Source organism: Brachyhypopomus gauderio, unplaced genomic scaffold (genome assembly GCF_052324685.1).
Source record: "Brachyhypopomus gauderio isolate BG-103 unplaced genomic scaffold, BGAUD_0.2 sc148, whole genome shotgun sequence".
NCBI lineage: Eukaryota > Metazoa > Chordata > Actinopteri > Gymnotiformes > Hypopomidae > Brachyhypopomus > Brachyhypopomus gauderio.
In genome coordinates this window covers 415,001-417,500 of record NW_027506969.1, presented here as the reverse complement: position 1 = coordinate 417,500, position 2,500 = coordinate 415,001, and the positions used below count along the sequence as shown (strand labels likewise).

At 44.1% G+C, this 2,500-nt stretch overlaps 1 protein-coding gene across 1 annotated transcript in view; it reads left to right on the top strand.

Annotated features, from left to right (window-relative positions):
- The window catches only part of LOC143500407 (centrobin-like), a 22,939-nt gene that overhangs the window by 9,128 nt on the left and 11,311 nt on the right, over positions 1-2,500 (top strand). The window contains exon 7 of the mRNA XM_076994529.1: positions 907-1,023. Within this exon, the coding sequence (XP_076850644.1) occupies positions 907-1,023 (117 nt within the window). The remainder of the gene's footprint in view (positions 1-906; positions 1,024-2,500) is intronic.

Genomic DNA, 2,500 nt, shown 5'->3' with positions numbered 1-2,500 from the left:
CCACTGGCGATCGATCGATCGCGATATAATACTTAATTTGTGTCCATTTTACACCCCTCCCGGTAAAAATTTACGTTCGCCAACCCCCATTTGATTGGTTGTGCTGCAGCTCATGCACACACACGTACAGAGTGTGGAAAAGCAGAGGACTGGTCTGCGTCAGAAGGACGGAAATGAAATTAATGGGGCGCACTTTATAAATATTAATATGCGTTTTAAAATTTAGATTTGGGGTAAAAAAAAATCAAGTCTTTGCAAGTAAACAGGTTCAAGTCCAATTCAAGTCCCAAGTTATTGGTGTAAAAGTCCAAGTCAAGTCTAAGTCTCTGAATATTTTTTCAAGTCAAGTCAAAAGTCTTAATATTAATGACTCGAGTCTGACTCGAGTCCAAGTCATGTGACTCGAGTCCCCACCTCTGATGTGTAGTAAGGAAGATGCCTATTGTTAATGCGCAAACATCATTTAAAAATATTTATTAACAGAAATTAGGATGATTTTATTTGACAAAAGGCTATATATAACGAAAACAAAGACATTTCATGTAACAACTAATGCTTAGCAGCATCCTTGGGCACCCCCATGCAGTTTGAATGGTACATTCGACTATGACGTTCATAGTCGACTAGGGGGTCTAGTCGACTATAGTCGAATCAGCGACTATTGCAGGTCACACCTAGTACACACACACACACATACACACACACACACACACACACACACACACACACAGAGATAGGTGTGTATACATGCACACAAACACACTCAAACAAATGGAGGTGTGTATATATAGAAAGATCACACAGAGGTACACACAGAAGAGGCGTACACATCTAAATGAAGGATACGTGGTTTTGTAGTGTTGTGGTTGTGCACATGATCACGTGTGTGTGTGGTCACACCCACAGACGTTGGAGAAGGTGGTGGAGGGTTGGAGCAGACATGAGCAGGACAAGAGTGAGAAGATCAAACGCCTGCAGCAGGAGAAGGAGACCGCCATGAGAACCCAGGACACACAGAGAGAGGTACACACACTTACACACACACACACACACACACACTCAAATATATATACACACACACGCACACACACACATATATACACACACACGCCTGCAGCAGGAGAAGGAGACTGCCATGAGAACCCAGGACACACAGAGAGAGGTACACACACTTACACACACACACACACACACACATATATACACACACACGCCTGCAGCAGGAGAAGGAGACCGCCATGAGAACCCAGGACACACAGAGAGAGGTACACACACACACTCACTTACATATATACACACACACACACCTATATATACACACACACGCATACAAACACAGTCTCACTCACACACTCTCACTCACACACTCTCACGCACGCACACACCGGCCACTTTATTAGGTTTACCTTGTTTATACCTTTATTAGGTACACCTTGCTAGTACTGGGTTGGACCCCCTTTTGACTTCAGAACTGCCTTAATCCATCGTGGCAGATTCAACAAGGTACTGGAAACATTCCTCAGAGAGTCTGGTCCATATTGACATGATATCATCACACAGTTGCTGCAGATTTGTCGGCTGTACATCCATGATGTGAATCTCCCGTTCCACCACATCCCAAAGGTGCTCTATTGGACTGAGATCTGGTGACTGTGGAGACCATTCAAGCACAACAATACTCAGGTAGACTGTGGCGTTGACATGATGTCCCAGCAGAAATTGAGACTCATCAGATCAAACGTTTTTCCAATCTTCTATTGTCCAATTTTGGTGAGCCTGTGTGAATTGTAGCCTCAGATTCCTGTTCTTAGCTGACAGGAGTGGTACCCGGTGTGTCTTCTGCTGCTGTAGCCCATCCATCTCAAGGTTCAACGTGTTGTGCGTTCAGAGATGCTCTTCTGCATGCCTCGGTTGTAACAACTGGTTATTTGAGTTACTGTTGCCGTTCTATCAACTCGAACCAGTCTGGCCATTCTCCTCTGACCTCTGGCATCAACAAGGCATTTGTGCCCACAGAACTGCCACTCACTGGATATTTTCTCTTTTTCTGACCATTCTCTGTAAACCCTAGAGATGGTTGTGTGTGAAAATCCCAGTAGATCAGCAGTTTCTGAAATACTCAGACCAGCCCGTCTGGCACCAACAACCATGACATGTTCAAAGTCTCTTAAATCACCTTTCTTCCCCTTTCTGATGGTCAGTTTGAACTGCAGCAGATCGTCTTGGTCATGTCTACATGACTAAATGCATTGCGCTGCTGCCATGTCATTGGCTGATTCAACATTTGTGTTAATGAGCAGTTGGACAGGTGTCCTTATAAAGTGGATGTTGAGTGTATGTGCACACTCTCTCACACACACACCCTCACAAAAACACACTCCCTCAAACACATACATGTGCACACACTCACATGCATTCGCACATGCTCTTACACACACACATACATACATATGCACACATTCACTCATTAACACACACTGCATATATATACACACAGATT